At 32.0% G+C, this 18,239-nt stretch overlaps 1 protein-coding gene across 2 annotated transcripts; it reads right to left on the reverse strand.

Moving 5' to 3' along the window:
* Window positions 1–1,852: 1,852 nt before the first annotated feature.
* On the reverse strand, window positions 1,853–17,286 carry LOC134722117 (meiotic recombination protein SPO11-like). 2 transcript variants are annotated; one of them, XM_063585644.1, is made up of 13 exons: window positions 17,134–17,285; window positions 14,772–14,897; window positions 11,835–11,923; window positions 11,348–11,414; window positions 10,074–10,182; window positions 8,434–8,520; window positions 7,483–7,519; window positions 7,017–7,126; window positions 6,368–6,467; window positions 5,662–5,699; window positions 4,531–4,607; window positions 2,848–2,959; window positions 1,853–2,145 (listed from the first exon to the last, which is right to left on the reverse strand). In XM_063585644.1, exons 1-13 carry the CDS (start codon window positions 17,229–17,231, stop codon window positions 2,026–2,028), a joined length of 1,170 nt encoding a protein of 389 aa, XP_063441714.1. In that variant the 5' UTR covers window positions 17,232–17,285; the 3' UTR covers window positions 1,853–2,025. The 2 variants fall into 2 exon arrangements, 1 of the variants encoding a protein (XP_063441714.1); XR_010107968.1 differs by lacking the exon at window positions 1,853–2,145 and adding an exon at window positions 3,384–3,509 and having other exon boundaries at window positions 2,870–2,959; window positions 17,134–17,286.
* Window positions 17,287–18,239: the final 953 nt, after the last annotated feature.

Consider the following 18,239-nt stretch of genomic DNA (forward strand, 5'->3'; position numbering starts at 1 on the left):
CGCCAGAAGCTTTCAAACTGAATTTTAGACCCCCTTAACACAGAATTGTCAATATTTTGAGTTAGAGCTGGTAGAAGTTTCTATAATATTTATATTATGTGTCCCAATAGTAGTACACTACACAGTAAAAATCTTTTTGATATAGAGCAGGTGCAATTTTTTAAATTTAAATTTATTGTCTTTAAAAAAGAAATGCACTACGAAATAACTGTGTTCTCGTGCCATCATAAAAACTTTGTTGGCTCAATTTGATTAGCTTGGAGAATGAATCAACCAAATTTACCAGTATAAACATATATGTTAACATTTGCCGACTGCCATCAAATAATATATCCCTGAAAATATCTAAAAAAATTACCATCAGTATCAAAGATTGGCTCCTTCAGCAATGTTTTTCATGTTATCCAAACTTAATAAGGTTAGTTGGCAGATATAGATCCAAGGGGGTCTAGTGGTTAGAACCCCTCTTTTGTTTCGATTCTCTATGCATTTGAATGGGGACATATATTTTGTAAAATGGCTGGATCAGCCTCTGGTTTGCTCCTTTGATACATCATTCCTGCAAAGTTTAATTGAAATTAAATAAGTGGTTTTAGAGAAGATAAAATATCGGCATTATACCAGCAGAAAACAACAAAAAGAACAGAAGTATTGCCTCAATTTGCCTGAGGGCTTTAAGTGATAATAGAGTTCTGCTTCTTTTATAACAAGAGTGCTCACCCTGAAATGTCTTACCTTCTTTACTAATCATTGATATTATGTTGATAGTCCTAAATATAAAGCTTTATTACAATTGTCACATAAACTTAACGTTAACCAAGAAAACAAAACATTTACCAATGAACCATGGAAATGAGGTCAAGGTCAGATGAACTATGCCAGGTAATCATATACAGCTAACAATTCTTCCATACAACAAATATAGTTGACCTATTGCTTATAGTTTATATAAAACAGATTAAAACACAAAAATTTAACTGAGCAATGAACCGTAAAAATGAGGTCAAGGTCAAATAAAACCTGAGCGACTGACATATAGATGATACAATATTTCCATTCATCAAATAGTTTACCTGTTGCATATAATATTAGAAAAAAAGACCAAAACTCAAAAACTTAACTTTGACCACTGAACCATGAAAATGAAGCCTAGGTCAGATGACACCTGCCAGCTAGACATGTACACCTTACAATCATTCCATACACCAAATATAGAAGACCTATTGCATACAGTATAAGAAAAAGATACCAGAACACAAAAACCTTACTATAACAACTAAACCATGAAAAAGAGGTCAAGGTCAGATGACACCTGCCAGTTGGACTGGTCAACTCACAGTCCTTCCAAACACTGAATATACTAGACCTATTGCTTATAGTATCTGAGATATGGACTTAACCACAAAAACTTAACCTTGTTCACTGATCCATGAAATGAGGTTGAGGTCAAGTGAAAACTGTCTGACGAGGATGAGGACCTTAGATGGTACGTACATACCAAATATAGTTATTCTACAACTTATACTAGTAAGAGAGAATTTAACATTACAAAAAATCTTAACTTTTTTCAAGTAGTCACGTGCACTGAACCATCAAAATGAGGTCAAGGACATTGGACATGTGACTGATGGAAACTTTGTAACATGAGGCATCTATATACAAAGTATGAAGCATCCAGGTCTTCCATCTTCTAAAATATAAAGTTTTTAAGAAGTTAGCTATAAACACTACTTTAGGATTACTATCCCTTTGTCGAGCTTTCTGTGACAAAAGTCGCAGGCTCAACAAAAACTGTTAAAGTATCCTTGGCATCATTTACAGCTGTATATTTTTACAAAGAAATAATAGTACAAAAAGTGTAGAGGATTTTTATTTAACAATGTATAACAAAGATAACATATAAAATGCCTTTCAGGCTATAATAAAATAAACTGCCTGAATGTTTGGCTATCACAGTCAAGTTATTGGTTTAAATCTGGAAAGTTAATTAGTATCACAGAATGTTTCAGTTCTCATATGCATTTGTCATATCCATCCACCATACTGCAGTTTTCCAGGAAGGTAAACACTGGATAAGAACGTTGGTGATAAAGAGTCTAAGATCTGTATTTCAGCCTTCACTTTCAATTCCAACATTAGTTTAATCTGAAGGAATGATATTAAGATTGATTAAACAAGAATGTGTCCCCAGTACACAAATGTCCCACTCGCAATATCATTTTGTATATTCAGTGGAACGTGAAGTTGGGGTAAAAACCCTAATTTGGCATTAAAATTAGAAAGATCATACCAAAGGGAACATGTGTACTAAGATTGCAGTCGATTGGACTTCAACTTCATAAAAAACTACCTTGACCAAAAACTTTAACCTGAAGTGGGACAGACGGACGAACGGACAAGCGAACGGACGCACAGACCAGAAAATATAATGCCCCTCTACTATTGTAGGTGGGCCATAAAAACATAAAACAATTATTTTCAGAAACATAACATGATCCCTTTTGTTGTAATAAACTTTAAAGATAATAGCTTCATTTAAGTTTCTCTTCATCAATAATGTCACTGCACTTTTCCAATAGGCTAGTGTACATACAACACCTATTCATTTTGAAGGAATAATTTTCTTTGAATTTGATCAGAAGTAAAAAAAAAATATCTTTTAGAAGAGAAAGTCCCATTGGTGGCCTCTTTGATGGTGTTCTTGTCCCTTTTGACACTCCCCCTGATTTTTTTCTCAAATTCATTGCTTGTATAAGTTATTTATAGTATGATAAATTGAATTCTTTGTAGTTTGTATCATATCTTACATTGTAAATGTATCCAACTTTTTTGTAAATATATACCTACCTCTTTCTCCAGTCCTGGAAAACTTGACAAAAATGGCCTTGAAAGTAAGTCTGAAATTTTGTTTTTATCTCCACTTGTAAGGGATATGCAGTTAGCTACATCAATCCCAAACCTACAATACAAATAAAATTCAGTCAGAAATTGTTTATCCATTTAATATCCAAATATACTTTTTTCATAATTTGAAGATACATGTATACATTTTTGGTGTAAGGCGATATTAAGAATAAAATGTTAAATCTTTTTGAAGCGTGTCACAGAAGCCACACTTATGTACCAATTGTTAACCTAAAACAAAATTAATCCCTCCACCTTTATCATTTTGTATTGCTGTGGAAGAAAATCTCTTGACGTGTAAAAATCTGTTGTTAAATTGCTGAAGAGTCAAGGGGATGTGTATCAAAAAGTGTTTCAGTGTAAGGTCAATATTCACCCTATCTGCTACAAATTAAATTCAATTTTGCCAGGCAGATGTGCAATGAAGGAAATGATACCACATAATTTTAGACACTTGTTTTTAAAATTCTCAGTCTTACCTGTATATAAAGTTTTTAAAACTAAAGCACCCCACCACACTCTAAATATCTGTGTAAATATTTGATTCAGCATTTTATCCATATATCCCATGTGGGAGTGCTCCGATATATAGCGGAGGGAAAAATCTGTAAAGAACAGAACAGATGGCACGCTAATTTCAGAGCCGAACCTCATGAAGGACAGTCCATCTGAACTGGTTCCCCCCCACCCAATTTTAACCCCCAAATGATCTTGAAATGAATACATAATAAGCTACGCTTGTCATTACCCCTTTGTGGTATAAAACAATATAAGTGGATTGTATGTGAAAGAAGAAAAAGTGACACCCAATTTCAAATCTATTCATTTAGTAATATAGATGTTTATTACTATTTCTTTTAATATGCTTCTTTATAATGACATTTATCCCAAAGAATGTAGTAAATACCTAGAAGCTAGAAATGTCAAGTAAACACTCTCAGTACAAACATTTGCAGAAACATAATTTTATGAAAAAGCAACCAATGAAAACGCAGTGGCGGATCCAGGGGGAGGGTTCCTTTGGTTGGACCCCCCCCCCCCCCCCCCCACACACACTTTTTCTTTGGACATTCAATGCATTTGAATGAGAGCATATAGTTGGAACCTTGAGTATGGGTTAATAACCCCCTTTTTAAAATTGCTGGATCTGCCCCTGAAAAGTATAGCGTAAAAGTGTGGACAGAAGCGCATCAGATCATCATACTTTAAACTATCAGAGCTTTCACAACCATATAAAAATACAAAAAGAGGCATTCAATTCTAATAATGTGGATTCATTTATTTTCGTGGTTATCAATTTTCATGGTTGGAGGAAAATTTGCATTTTCATGGATATTTGATTTGGTGGTTTTTCAAATCTGCATACAAATCCTACAGAAGATTTGTAATTTGTTGAACATATGAATTGATGGTTCACCTGTACCCACAAAACCCCTGAAAATTGGTATCCAAAGAATAACAATGAATCCACAGTATGCTACTAACATGAAATAACAACTCATCTACTATATATTTTTTAACATGCATTAAACAGAACTTAGTAAAAACAAAATAAACTAAAAAAGTAATAGAGCCTGTTATAATTGAAGAGATAGAAAATAATAATGATGTCAGTTATAAGTTTACCTTTTGATATCTGTTGGTAAAATACCAAGCCATCTAACAGAAGGTACAGCAAGATATTCTGACTCAAATGCTAAGGCCTGGAATTAGGAAAAAAGAATCTTATATTTTCAACTGCCATTCTATATCATAAATGCAAGAGGAAGAAACAGTATTTTCCATACTAAATACATGTACCAAAATTGTTATTAGATGAAGTCTTTTTTATTGAACTAAATCTGGAATTTTTAAAAAATTAATACATATTAAGCAAAAGTTTGTATATTGTGTTATATTTTATGCTACATCAAAAATTGATGGCACTTTAACTTCTTATCTATCACAGGCGATCATAGAGTTCACTACTACACACATCTTATTAGTTAGCTACTGCAGCTGATTTGTAGGTTAACTACCAGAGATAATTTGCAGTGTGATAATTTTTACAGGGGTGCAATTAAATATGAAGTTATTAAGCAACTACTGTATAGAAATTAAAAATTAAAAATGTATTTAATTCTCAATTGTTTGAATTTTTATATTTCTGATTTTGATCCAATTATGTTCACTAATTAATCCAATAAAATATGTTGAAAAACAAATTATTTGTCCAATGCCGTTATCTAATTCCGGTTCCTCGTTTCGCTATTTTCGGATAACTGATATCACTGCCGACACTTCAAACTTCACTTTCGTCTATATCAGACTGCTTAAAACACTAAAACCCTTCATCTTCTTCCTCCGATTAGAAGAATGAAGCCCATTAATCAGCCATTGTTTCAATCGTAATTCTCAAACAAAAACACGTGTTAAAAACAATATATTTTAATGTAAACATATTACCTTTCAATGAAAAAGAATATATGAAATGAAAGCTTATTCATTTGTAAAACCGAATTTGATTGGTTCATTTAGGGATTCCCCCTAGGTATTGTCCAATCTAAAGAGTTTTAACAGTTGTATATTTTACGGGAATATCCGTCAATGCGACTGCGCATGCATTGTTTACAGCGGATAGATCAGTCACTGTGAATACACAGGTGACCCGGCAAGCGGATTTTTCAGTCACTACGAACTAAACGGTGTTAATTACCGCGTATATATCCGTCAGTGGTAGATAAAGAGTTAACTTGTCTGTTGAATTTGGTCACTTACCTTAGATCCATATTTGTATATCAACATGATTTCTATTCCTGAAATTGAAATATATAATGTGTAGTGTATTACACAATCAGATGGTCTATTTCAATACGAGCGTTTACACAAAACAACAATAATAACCCAAAATACAATAAAATAAACATTTTCCTATGAAAACTTCTTAATAAGAAATGTATTCATGGAATGATAATATATGACAGATTATAAAATTGAGTTTTAAAAGGCTAAAAAGTATGTTACAATGTAAGATTAAGCATTCATATCTACCATGATTTCTGTTGTAAGTACAAATACTTTATCTAAGTGTTTTTCTATTTATACTGTAACAGCTTTCTTCTTTTGAAATACAATGATTAAAAAGATATTCCATGAATATTGCAGTTTTGATATATAAATCAGAAGCCTTTACAATTCTGCAAACCTGTAATCCTTAACATTCTTACAAATTAATTTCTACACATCTATTTTACTGGGAACATCAATATTACCTCTTTATATGGTCAGAAACTTATGATGGATGTATTTTGACTCCAGTTATTTGGCACTACATTTTGATGTGAATCAACATTGATTTTTTAAAGTATATCCATTTTATATGGCACATCCAGAGACAACCATTTCTTGCAATAAATTCTATTTACATCAAAAACAAGGTATCCGCTAATGTCACTACATATATATAAGTATTGAAAACACAAACCATGAGGGTCAGCATCCACCAATGCCAGCATAGGTATATGGAATTTATCCCACAGAAGTTTCAACAGCAATCTTGTATTCATGTCAGGAAAACCTTTTGCCTTTATAAATGAGAAAATCAACAACATACAAAGCTGAATCATACATAACATAGGTAAAGATTTAAAGCAAATTGGAATTATTATACATTGAATCCTTTCACATAAACACAAAGTTCACAACATTTTTTTTCCCTTGGTGGTCCTTGAAGAAAATCTGCTGGTCCTCAATATTAATTCTATTGTAAAATACTAAAATTGTGTCAGTCCTATACAAAATTTTGGTGACAAAATCCTGTGGACCACCACTTTTCGCGAACTCTGCATAAATTTAGCATGCAAGTTTTGAATCCTCAAAATATCAGACATGTCATGTCAATGTCCATTGAATACAGGAGAATGAAATGTACAAAATGTATTGACCATTGTTAAGATTCAGCATTCTGTCACAGTAAACCCTGACCAACAAGAACTTTTTTGTATAGTTAATCACACCTTATGTAAAATTGTGTTTTATCATGTCCACTTCAAAAGTGGGAGTTACTATAATTCTTGGTATCTCTTACATTAAAAACTACTTCTATAACTGATAGAAATTGGTAATTTACTTACAGTAACCAGTATACACTGCTTGAACTTCAGATGAAAGCCATCATCTAATAACTTTTGAAAAGTAGCATCTTTCTCTATAATCAAAACAAACTTGGCATTTGTTTGTAGGAGTTAGAACTATATTAAGGAAACATAGTGTATGGTATCATTCTTTATTAAATTTTGAAAAAGGATAGCATATATATATATACAAGCTAACATCTACAAACTTATTATTTGATTGCAATTTTAATATTTTACATAATTCTGCCAGTTGAACATGTTGAAATGAAAACTATTGTTATGTTTTGTCAGTTATATATTGGTTAAGTATTTCTTGAAAAAAAATCTGTAGCGATATTTCATGTTCTTGCATAATTATTTTCCCTGCCAACCTGCCCCTCTAAACCAACATTGTGAAAGAGTAGAATAAATCGATGGTGTTCTTTCAAGTTATGATAGATTTTCATAGCTTTTTAAAGGATATAACTTATTCCCATTACATGTGATGGCACCATGACACCCTGAAAAAAAAGATAAAAGTTAAGAATGTTGTGTTTATAAAGAGGAAGATAATATATTGAATGTACTCCTCCTACATAAAATTTAATGAAATTGTTTAGAAAGATTCTTTTAGTTTCATTTTGAATTTGAATATAAAATCATTTGCCAATATTTCAAAACATTTACTCTGAAATTCATTCAAATTGCAAAAGTTGTCTTTGGAAGGTAAATTATAAATACACAGATTAACCAAGTCCTTATATACATTTAATGTACATCTTAAACACACACATCACTTATACAATGTGAATCAAATATCTTACAGAAATTATAAACTGTTGGGTTATACATCTTTTTATTATAAATTACCTGTCAATTTCACTCAAATTTACCATAAATATAAACTTCCGTTATCTCCCCTTTACTGTTAAAAACTTATTTTGCCTCATGCACTGTTCCATAATGTCTACTTTCTTTGAGTGAAGTTTCTGTGAACGTATCTGACACTCAGTGACAGTTATGGTGTGTTACAAGTTTTATTGTAATAGTTTGATGACAAGGGGAAAAATTATTTACATCTGAACATTTTTTATAGAAAGATGACCTATTCACATTAGGGCTGTTCCGGAATTACACATTGATGGGCAAAAGAGGCAATTTTTTAAAAACCAAAACAGGTACCACCCATTGAATAAAAATTTCCATTTAACTTCTATTTCTTAGGGGAATGCAACCACTGATATTTAATTAATATGAGTCTCTCAGTCCCATCTCCCCAACTGACAAATTTGGAACAGCCCTTACTTGGGATATTTCATCTTACTTGTCTTTTTCACTACAGGAGAAACTTTAATGAATTTATAAAATAATAAAGGGTTACAGTTTGTTCTTAGTAAGGATTTTCATTCTCCACTAAAATAAGAATATACCTTACATTTTTTGTAGAATTACAACTGGTAAAATTCCCATCAGCATCTTGGAAAGACAAATCACCAGCAAGTAATCCTTTAGATGTTCCAAGCTAAAAGATTTAAAAAATGCATTGTATCTATGATGCCTGAATGGAACTTGAAGTGGTTTGCCATCACAATAAAATCTTAACATCATTTTTCAAATAATAAAAAGACATTTTTAATTATTGTGTTAATGCAATGATTTTTAAGTTCATTACATTTAGCGTGGCAACACTATCATGATGGAAAATTGTTAGATATTAGCAAATAACTAATTGTTGTAATTTTTCATTAACAAGGTTCAATTTTTTAATTATTTTTCTGCATATGTGCATCATGCTGTCAAAATTTGTGTAATTTCCTTTGGTTTTCATTGTCTACCAATATAGTCCCTAGTCAATTGTGGGAACAGTGTATAACTTGCATTTTTTTGTTTGATACACTTTCCTAATTTATTTCTTGATATTTAATGCATGAAATATTAAGTAAGGTAATGAAATTACATGTTAAAAAAAATTGGGTGCTGAATATTTATGTTAAGTAGCGGTTTGGTCCAGTTAAAAAAGGTAAAAAAAATAGTAAATCTGAAGCTGTCAAAATGAATTTTAGTCTCCCGTAACACAGAATTATCAATATTTTGAGTTACTTTTTGAGATAGAACAGGTGGGATTTTTAAAAATTTATATCTATTGCCTAAAGAAATGCACTACCAAATGTTCTCAGACCTATTGACGGTTCAATAATTCATGGTTATATAAACCAGGAGAAAGAAATTCTATTTTTACAACAACAAAAAACAGCATTGTTTTATTGAAGTACAGAGATTTAGCATTTTTAAGGGATATAATTCATATGATCATGCAATTTGAAAAATTTATGAAATACTTTCCATTTCAGGTACCCATTTGGTTAATACCTCCTTTATTATTTAGGTTCATCATATGTTTAGTAGTAAATACAGTAGTTTTGCATTTTTGATAAATAGCCTGCTGTTTAATCCATATTGCACAACTTTGATGTGCACCCTTTATCGCATACCCTTTATCACACCCCTACTTTTTTTTTTACATAAAATGTCGGTCATTTTTAGTCATTTTTTTTAAATTTTCCTCAAAATAGGTCAATTGTTTTAATGACGTCACGAACGTCAAGTTTTCATATTGTGTGTGACGTCAAGAACGTCAAGTTTTCATATTTTTTAGCACTCTAAATTGCAACTAAAAAAAATGCAAAACACACAAATAAATACAATAATAAACAAAATATTTTTGTAATATAACAACAGCACACAAATTGCAAGGTAACCCAGGTGCTTCAGATAAGTAATTGAGCAGTTCTTTTAAGGCCTTTGAAACATGACAAAAGAAGAACTGAAGGTAACCCAGTGCTATGGATCAGAAAACAGTTCATATAATATAATACTCTACTGTTGAAATATATTAAAAAGCGTATAATACATGGCAAAATTCATATCACATGCCGTATCACCCTCAACCAATATCATCCCTCGGGCCTAAAGGCCCTTGAGCTGATATTGATGTCTCGGGATGATACGACATATGATACGGATTATGCCATATATTATTCTCTATTTACTATATAATTAAGAATGCTGTTATACCACATGTAGATGCCATCTTGGGATCTGTAACATACAAGAGATGTTATCAACAGCTTCATCAACAGCTAACTGATTACCAAAAAATGTTGGATCCTGATAAAACAAATCTCTGAAAGAAACAAAATGGCAAATAATATATGTAACAATGCCAATGGTAATCAATGTTTTCAGAGCAGCTCTTCAGAAATAACTCTTCAAACAGAAATAATCACAAAAAAATATCAATAGCAAATTTATATTCTACAGGTTGTTTGTTGAATTGTGTTATATTCCATTGTACATTTTATGTTCATGTAGTGCAGTATTTCCTGGGAAAGGTTGGGGGATTATACCTTTTTTTTTCAAAGAAAATTGTTATTAACAAGAATGTGTCCAAAGTACATGGATGCCCCACCCGCACTATCATTTTCCATGTTCAATGGACCATGAAATTGGGTAAAAAATATAATTAGACATTAACCTTAGAAAGATAATATCATAGGGAACATGTGTACAAAGTTTCAAGTTGATTGGACTTCGACTTCATCAAAAACTTCTTTGACCAAAAACTTTAACCTAAAACTTGCACTTTCATTTTCTATGTTCAGTGGACCGTGAAATTGGGGTCAAGAGTTTAATTTGGCTTTAAAATTAGAAAGATCATATCATAAGGAACATTTGTACTTAGTTTCAAGTTTATTGGACTTCAACTTCATCAAAAACTACCTTGACCAAAATTTTTAACCTGAAGCTGGACAGACAGAGGGACGAACGGACGGACAAACAGACCAGAAAACATAATGCCCTTCTACTGTCGTAGGTGGGGCATAAAAAATATACCATTCCTTGCTCTTTAGTTCAAAGAGTGAGGTATGAAACATATGTAGATCAACTTTTTTTTTAGAGTCATGTAAATACAATCTATTTGTCTTTTTATTTATTCCAAATAAAGAAAATCAAATATGGGAGATAATAAAATTAAAAAAAAAGCCCAAAAGTATTTGAATGTAGAACTCTTGTTATATTTTCTTCAAATATCTAGTGGCTAGTATTAAAATAATTGTTTTTCGAAAACTACAATTTTTTACTTTATAATATGTCCTTTGTCTATAAAAATGTATTCTGCAACCAACTTAAATGACAGTGAAGATGACACATAAACAATCATATCTATAAATTTGTTCAAAACCTATTTTGATTTATTTAATGTGCTTTAAATTGAAGGTGAGAGTAACCCCCTTTCCATACAAAATTGTGTGAAAACCTTTGCATACCCTAAATTAATGCACTTTTACCTTTTGGTACAGTATTTGTCTGTATGGACCAAGGTATACATGATTGACATTACTTTAATCATCAAGGCTACAATACAAAATAATATATCATAATGCATAACTAAAAATGATAAAAAAAAATCTTTTAGGTAGAACTTTAGTTTTAAGGGTCAGTTCAAGTTTTATATGCATATGGAGTCATTTATTCAGAAGTGCCATTACTTAGATCAATTTTCTACTTTTCAATCACATGATTGCTGTCTCTTGTATATCCTGTAAATTCCCTTTCTATTACAATCAAAATTAAATTTAAATGATCATCTGAAATCTTACTGTTTTGATTTATGGGTGAACAAAACGAAAGCTCCACAGAATTCAATTAGGCAGTATGTATAAATACTGTAAATTATTTCTGAATACACAATTTTTTTTAAAATTTTGTGTACATGAAATTCAGATCTTTACCACATGTATGCAAATCAATTTATGGTGTAGGAATTAAACATACCAAACTTTTTTGTTGATTGAGGAGACTCGTATCTGACGGTAGTCATTTTGGGATCATTCACCATCTGTAGGCCAATATTCTCTTTAAAGCTGAAATATAAGCAAATTTATATATGACTCATTGATATCTCATGAGCAAGCACCAACTCATCTTGGTAATCAAGTGCTTGCCTAGCCTATTATGCCAAAACATATTGCATAGATTATTATACTCCCTACTATTGCCCATTTTATTAAGCTTTTTGGTATAACAAATATTGAAGATTGTTCCTATGTTTCAGATTCTATCTAACTGTAAAAATTTTGTACTGATTGCATATTTACAGATATAATTCTTGATTGGACTTCAACTTCATTAAAAACTACCTTGACCAAAAACTTTAATCTGAAGCAGGATAGATGGATTGATCGACAGACAAATGAACAAAAAAACAGACGCGCAGACCAAATAACATAAAGCTCTTAGCCTAGGTTGGGGCATACAAACAAATGTGTAGTGCAAAAAAAACGAAATTACATAACTTGAAACATAAAACAAGATACTTATTTTTAAATTATTTTCTTATAGCATGTATAGCAACTGCCATATGTAATTGTATTATGATTGCAAATTTTTCTCAACATTTATATATTTCTTTCTTATGGGTTTACTTTTATTTTCAATAGAAAAAAAACCCATCTTCATAATTCATCTCACAACATTTCACCATGCGCCATTGTGGTAAATGCAGACATTGTCATTGTTGGTTATATTTAAAAACAAGAGTGCACACACTGAAATGTCTCGCCTTCTTTACTAATCATTGATATTATGTTGATAGTCCTAAGTATAAAGCTTTATTACAACTGTCACATAAACTTAACATTAACCCTTTCCTCCATAATGACGCTTTTTGACGCCACCCCCTTTACTCCATAATGACGCCTTTTGACGCCTGTGTAGTACCTCAGTTGAAACACTTTGACTACAAAATGTCTGCATCAGACTAAAAAAAGTTTGTATCTAATATGAAAAGGATATTCATGAGAATATCTGACTTGAATTTCGTTGATGAAATATTTGTTTTTCACAATGCATTATAACTTTAAACCTGATAAAAAAAAATTAGTGAAAAAATCCTATGCGAATCAAGTACATGTATGCCAGAAAAAAAAATCCATGGAGGAAAGGGTTAACCAAGATAGCTAAACAAAGAAACATGAAGCATCAAATGAGGTCAAGGTCAGATGAACCATGCCAGCGAGATATGTACAGCTAACAATGCTTCCATACATTATAAATATAGTTGACCAATTACTTATAGTTTATGAAAAATAGACCAAAACACAAAAACTTAACACTGTGCAATAAACCATGAAATTAAGGTCATGGTCAAATTAAACATGCAGGACTGACATAGATCATAAAATATTTCCATACACCAAATATAGTTGACCTTTGACATATAATAGATAAAAAGACCAAAACTCAAAAACTTAACTATAACCACTGAACCATGACAATGAGGTCAAGGTCAAATGACATCTCCCAGCTAGACATGTACACCTTACAATCATTCCATACAACAAATATAATAGACCTATTGGATAAAGTATAAGAAAAACAGACCAAAACACAAAAAATTAACTATAACCACTGAACCATGAAAATGAGGTCAAGGTCAGATGACACCTGCCAGTTGGACATGTACACTTTACAGTCCTTCTATACACCAAATATACTAGCCCTATCTGAGATATGGACTTGACCACCAATACTTAACCTTGTTCACTGATCCATGAAATGAGGTTGAGGTCAAGTGAAAACTGTCTGATGGGCATGAAGACCTTGCAAGGTACTCGCATACCAAATATAGTCATCCTATTACTTATAATAAGAGAGAATTCAACATTACAAAAAATCTGAACTTTTTTTTCAAGTGGTCACTGAACCATGAAAATGAGGTCAAGGACATTGGATGTGTGGCTGACGGAAATTTCGTAACATGAGGCGTCTATAAACAAAGTATGAAGCATCCAGGCCTTTCAGCTTCTAAAATATAAAGCTTTTAAGAAGTTAGCTAACACCGCCGCTGGATCACTATACCTATGTGGAGCTTTCTGCAAAAAAAGTTGCAGGCTCGACAAAAAACCAAGGGTTTAAACCTTTCCCAAAATTTGCTGTTAAAGAAAAGACAGATGACAAAACATTATTTAACCCACAAGTTAACTAATTCATAAAATCAGTCTTACTTAAAGCAACATAGAACTTTAGATTTAACAAATATTGTGAAATAAATAAATATTTTATGTAATTACAGTTTTGGACTACTGTTTTTTTACCAGTACTTGTGTCCTTTGATCATGTTGGTAAACACTTCAACTTTCAAGCACATTTCGACAATATAAAATAATGGTCCTTTGGTCATGTTGGTAAACACTTCAGCTTTCAAGCACATTTAGACAACTGTGACAATTTAAGTAAATTAACGCTACCAATTTTCTTGCACCAGATGCGCATTTCGACAATACATGTCTCTTCAGTGATGCTCGTGGCCAAAATATTTGAAATCCAAAGGTTATATAAATGATGAAGAGCTATAATCCAAAAGGTCCAAAAGTACAGCCAAATCCGTGAAAGGAATCAGAGCTTTGCATGTCAGAGGGAGATACATTCCTTACATTCCTTAATTTATAATTACTTCTAATATATCGTAACAGCAAATTTAAATAACACAAAAATCTGTATTTTCATGCCAGTACCGAAGTACTGGCTACTGGGCTGGTGATATCCCCGGGGACTAATAGTCCACCAGCAGAGGCATCGACCCAGTGGTAGTAAGTAAATTAACGGTACCAATTTTCTTGCACCAGATGCGCATTTCGACAATACATGTCTCTTCAGTATAAAATAAAGGTTCTACAAAGTGTTTTCTAAATAAATTAGAGTAGTTGATACCTTATATTTTCCCATGTAGATCTATTGATGTGTTTCATGGTGGGTGATTCTCCTGAGGACATCTGTCCCATAACATCATTCATCACAGTTTGTATCTTTTGTAACACATCAGCTTTGCTGAGAATTCTGAAATATATTGTATCATTTAAAAATATAAATAAAAATATTTAAACATGCATTATTCAATCATTTTACAAGCGTGTCCACAAAAATTGGATTCATTTTTTTTGTCGATTTCAAAACTTGAATGTGTATGATTGTGTTACAAAATCAACCATGTCAATTTCAGCATGCATGTTTAGTAAAATTCCATGTCAAGTCTGAAGCGTAGGACAACTCGTACACTTCTGTTTCAAATTGGACAATGTTTTGTTATTTGTTTTTACTATTGAAATTAGTTGTTATGTTAAAATAGATAATTATTCACCTTGAGCGCTGTATTATCATTGACCATTCGAGATTCTTTTTTTGCGAACCCGTCTACAGTGTAATGTGTGATTTTGATATTACAATGCCGGCCTCAAGGGTTCACAAATTGAAAATAAATGCTCAACATATGTTAGCTTTTGTGTCTTTCAAAACACAAACAATATAAAACAGAATTAATTGCAGGATAAAGACAATAACTGTTTTGTGTTTTTAAATATCAGCTGCATTTGTACTCGGCTCGAAACAGGTGTAGTAACTCGCTAAAAGCTCGTATATGTAACAAAATATTTGTTCCGGCATGACATTTGTTCCGCTGGAACAAATTTCATATGAAATATGTTCCACCGGAACTTATGTCACAGAAAATATGTTCCAGCACTATAAAATCTGGAACTAATTTTTAAAACAAGTGTGAAATAAGTTCCGGAACAAAAATTACAGCACCATGAGTTTTGTTCCAATACTAAAATTTAAAAGAAAAGGTGAAATAAGTTCCTGTGATATTAGTTTTGAACAAAGGTATTTTATAGAAATCAATGAAAATGTTCTGCTCGAACCTATTTCACAGAAAATAAGTACTATACTAGCTGTGCTTGCATGGGGTACATTTGCAATTGAATGCATAACGGTAGGATGGAGATAAGAAATAAAAGCGATGATAATGTATCATAATTTGTATCTATGTTTTATCCTTTATGTGGTATTCGACCTCCTTGTTTCCTGTTGATCTGTCATGGGTGTTCTTATCATACATGTACTTTAAGGTATGGTCATTGCAGTTTTTACAAAATGTTTTAAAGAGTGTGTCTTTTGTTTCTTTGTCTTTTAGAATAATTGATCAGTCACTTTGTCCTTTTTTAAAAAGTACAAATGTTCATCTTTAACTATGATACCTTTTCTTGGGGAATGACTTTTATTATAATTTTTTATTCTACTCTTTCCTGATTCAAAATTGTCATTTTTAGTATTATTAATTGAGTATGTTATTTAACTTTTTCTGAACTCCACATGATCCAAATTGGATGTTTACACTTTTTATTTATTACATTATCAATATAATACAGACTAAATACATGTTTTTTTTATAATGACTTTAAACTGACTGATGACAAGTGCTCAGTATATAAGATAACTTGTTAAACCAGTGGAACATATTTCATAGACAAGGAACTTATTTCACCAGGTAAGGAACAAATCGCACAAATCCAGAACTTATTTCACCAGGTAAGGAACAAATCTCACAAACATGGAACTTATTTCACTAGGTAAGGAACAAATTTCACCAACCCAGAACTTATTTCACCAGGTAAAGTGTGGAACTTATTTCATATAGATGGAACAAATTATATAGAAATTGTCTGTGTAAAAAGTTCTCCCAGAACAAATTACCTGTGAAATTAGGTCCAGTGGAACTTTTTTCACAGGAACAAATTTTGGCTCACACATACACCTTGTTTCCTAGCCTCATACAAATACAGCTGATATTTAAAGACACTAAACAGTTATTGTCTATATATCTGTATGGATGACAGGTATTAACTTTTCCAACTGCACACAATTCTCTGTACTCTTTGTTGAGGTGTATACACATTATCCAAATACTTTCAATCTATGAGGTCATTGGTGAACATGTATCTCATTTAAATTGTGTAAAGCCACTATATTAAGGTAAAGAGGCAAAGAAAAAGGGGGAGGGTTCATATGTAAACTAACTACCAAATAATGAAATTATATACTGAATAGTATAGTATTAATTTGTTTGCTCATATATAATTTCTTTGATTTAATGCCTCCAATGCTGCACAGATGGTTACGAAATATAAACAATACTGTCAAATTATAGTAATAATAGAACATTTCGCTTTCACGTTTTTTTTTAACAACATCGGTTGAACGTTATGAGACAGAGTCCAGTAGTGTGCATTTGTAAGACCTTTTTGGAATATTTGTCGGCTTATCATTTTCTATTGGAAAACTGTGATACAGTTTATCAAGACAACTCCAAAATTCTGGACGTGCAATGGGATCCATTTCGTCTGCTAACGAATTACACCCGAGTAGTTCCGAGTAGCCGCACTCGTTTCGACTTAGGTGCGTTCAAAGTATCATCGGAGACACACCGACCAATTGTTGAATTTATTTTTTTCTAGCTCTTTAATTATTTAATATGTATAGAAATTCTGAAAGCAAGCAACTTATCTAACTATAAATGCATTTTATTTAATAAAAAATTTGTATCAAACAAAGTTATTAAAATTCTAAAAACTTTAACCACAGAGTGAATGTTTTGTTTCCCCGCAGAAAAAAACTAAGTCCATTTATAGTAAAATACGAAAAAAATGGAATTTTATTTTTACAAAATTTACTTCTGGATACTATTTCATGATCATAAACAAGCTTCCGTCAAAGTTTGGTAGAAATCCAGTAAAGTTTAAGAAAGAAATTAAAATTTCAAAAACTTTAACCACAGAGTGAATATTTGTTGACGCCGCCGACGATGCCGCCGCCGACGGAATGTAGGATCGCTTAGTCACGCTTTTTCGACTTAAGTCGAAGGCTCGACAAAAAAGGAAGGTAGATCTATTAAAGTCATTTTTTATCGTCAACTCTTTTATCAAATTACTGGGATTTTTCACCGGTTAACTCAACCGCCGGTAAACTCAACCGCCGGTAAACTCAACCGTCGGTTAACTCAACCGCCGGTAAACTCAACCGCCGGTTAACTCAACTGCCGGTTAACTCAACCGCCGGTTACCATATCTATATAAATAGGGTGCAAACATTAATCCACCATTCTGCCTCTGATGAAGGTCCTTTATGAACTGAAACCGGTCAGGCTATCAAACATCACCAGGCGCTGTTAATTATGTGTATTAAGACCTGAGGGTTATTTGATTAGGCCAAAATATATGCATTGGTCAGGGAAGAAAAAAAAATCAGGAAATTTTATACAGATCTAACATTGTTGGTCTGATATTTAGATGAAATATAGATAGTATGTGTTTTCAGCCTTCTATCACCATCACTGGTGATTCGATT

The sequence above is a fragment of the Mytilus trossulus genome, chromosome 1 (assembly GCF_036588685.1).
Source record: "Mytilus trossulus isolate FHL-02 chromosome 1, PNRI_Mtr1.1.1.hap1, whole genome shotgun sequence".
NCBI lineage: Eukaryota > Metazoa > Mollusca > Bivalvia > Mytilida > Mytilidae > Mytilus > Mytilus trossulus.